This window comes from Mandrillus leucophaeus, unplaced genomic scaffold (genome assembly GCF_000951045.1).
Source record: "Mandrillus leucophaeus isolate KB7577 unplaced genomic scaffold, Mleu.le_1.0 Scaffold6, whole genome shotgun sequence".
Lineage (NCBI taxonomy): Eukaryota > Metazoa > Chordata > Mammalia > Primates > Cercopithecidae > Mandrillus > Mandrillus leucophaeus.
The window spans coordinates 4571475-4573803 of record NW_012106474.1 but is presented as its reverse complement, the minus strand read 5'-3'; the positions used below and the strand labels follow the sequence as shown (position 1 = coordinate 4573803).

Below are 2329 nucleotides of genomic sequence, written 5' to 3'. Positions count from 1 at the left end.
GAGAATTGCTTGAACTGGGAAGGCAGAGGTTATATAGTGAGCCGAGATCATGCCACTGTACTCCAGCCTGGGCAACAGAGTGAGATTCTGTCTCAAAAAAAAAAAAAATAATAATATAAATAAATTATTCATCATTTATCTAAAATTCAAACTTCACTGGCCATTTTGTATTATACCTGGCAACCCTAGTTATAAAGCCAGATGATTAGAAAATACTCTCTATATAAATCTCAGGAATATTTTATAGATTACTAGGATAGAACATGTTTCTAAACAGATTCAATGTAACATACACTTAAAAACTGCATTCTGCAGAAAAATTCTACCGCGATGGCTCCAAAGAAATTGTGTTTCCTGACGGGACAGTGAAACATCTCAAGGATGGACAGGAAGAGACCTTATTTCCTGATGGGACAATCGTGAGGGTGGAAAGGTCAGTAATGTCAGACAATGCGAACCCGAAACATCCCCAGTTTTTGTTTGTGTATTTAATAATTTCCTTATATTAATTTAGATTTCTGCAAACATTTAAGTGCTTGTATAAAAAAACAGAAAATAATGTCATTGACTCTAGAAGTTTTATCTTATGGCCTTGATTTAAATCCCTTTATAGAGACTGTGGGTTTCAAATGGACTTTTAGGTATTTACTTCACCGACATTAGCTGCCTTTGAATTACAACCGTGAAAATCACTCCAGTCTTCAGTGCCCACAGCAGACCACGTGGTCTAGAAGCCCGAGTCTATTGCAGAACATGTGCAAGCAAATATTTAAGGCACACCAAGGAAGAGCTCATCAGAGCTGCAATTTCAATGCTAGTTTGTGCAGAAAGTAAAGATCCACCCAGCTGCCTGAGGGAAAGTGTGGGAAGTTTAGACCTTCCCTTTCTTTCCTGATATCAAAGTGAACACCGAGCGCTGTGGGTTGTGTCTCCTCGCTGCCCCACCTCCTCCACCCTTTCTTTGAGTTCTGCCATCTCCCCCTTTTCCCCTTTTTTTTCTTGGGCATTTCCATTGGCTTCCCTTGGTTTCTTCTTGGCGTTCGGACTTTTTTTTGAAGTGTTTCACGTTTTTTTTTTTTCCTTCCTTTTTTCACCCTTGTGTTCCTTTTCCCCTTCGGGGCCGGTTTTCGGCTCGGGTTTTGGCTTCCGGTTGGGCGGCGGCACTTGCCTTCCGGCCTTGCTCCTGGCCCTCCCCACCTGCCCTCTCTCACCCACACTGAGTTTCTGCCAATTCCCTGAGCCCCCCGTGCACTTTTCCTGCCCCTGCCCGTGGCCTTCTGCACCCTCATCTAACGAGATTTGGGAGGAAGGCTCCAGACCTGGGTGGGGGCATTATTCTGTGCTCCCCCACCCCCACTGGCCTCCACACTGGCAGCACTGGCCCTGGTGCAGGCCACCTTACCATGTGTTTCTCCTCTTCTGGGAATGGCGACAAAACCATTGTGCTCACCAATGGGCAGAAAGAAATCCACAAGACCCAGTTCAAGAGGAGGGAGTACCCAGATGGCACCGAAAAGACTGTTTATTGCAGCGGCTGTCAGGAAACCAAGTACATCTCCGGGAGGGTAAAGATCAAAGATGAAGCTGGAAACATCATCCTGGGCAAGAAACAGATGAGCCTGCAACACGCAGCATCACATGGGAAATGCCAATTGCAGTTTTTTGCTAAAACAGACAAAAACTAATAACATATTAGCTGCCCTAAATGATCTTGGAGAACCACCAAAACTTTAGGACTACCCAAGTCATCTAGAAATTGCAAAGGAAAAGATATTCTCTCCTCTATTTAGGAAACTTGGTTAGAGCAGCACGCATCAGAGAACAGGAGGCTCACAAAATAATGATTTCCAGTGCCCCCAGCAAGGCTGCACCCTCTTTGATCATCACGGGACATTTCTGTCTTGTGATGAATCCAGGAGGTCTCTGCAGAGCAACTGCCCTTGGACCAGTTGATTCACAAAGTGCTGAGCCCCTCTTCCCTGTGTGGCCCACCCCAGGCACGGCTCATTCCTCCAGCATTACAGAAACTCAGCTTGGCCAGTTCACCTCTGCTCACCGACACCCCTGTCCTCGTTGGGACAAGAGGGAGACAATTCTAGTCACTACAAGGATACTCAAGTGGCGTCCAAGTCAGGTCAGGTCTCCAATAGTGCAGTTATCATGGCCTGTCGCTGCCCGGGGAGCATGCAGCCTCCTGAAACTCGAGATTTTTAAAATCCCGATATAAAAATAATAACCAGTTACTTACTTCTTTTGTTGTTTTGCAGGCCACCTAGAAATATAAAAGCAGACTGGCATTCATCTAATTTTTACACTGAAATGTAGATGC

At 45.3% G+C, this 2329-nt stretch overlaps 1 protein-coding gene across 1 annotated transcript in view; it reads left to right on the top strand.

The window, feature by feature from the left end:
- The window catches only part of LOC105553566, a 40594-nt gene extending 38909 nt beyond the window's left edge, over positions 1-1685 (top strand). Inside the window, 2 exon segments of the mRNA XM_011999665.1 lie at positions 316-432; positions 1423-1685. Coding sequence (XP_011855055.1) covers positions 316-432; positions 1423-1685 — 380 coding nt within the window.
- Positions 1686-2329: the final 644 nt, after the last annotated feature.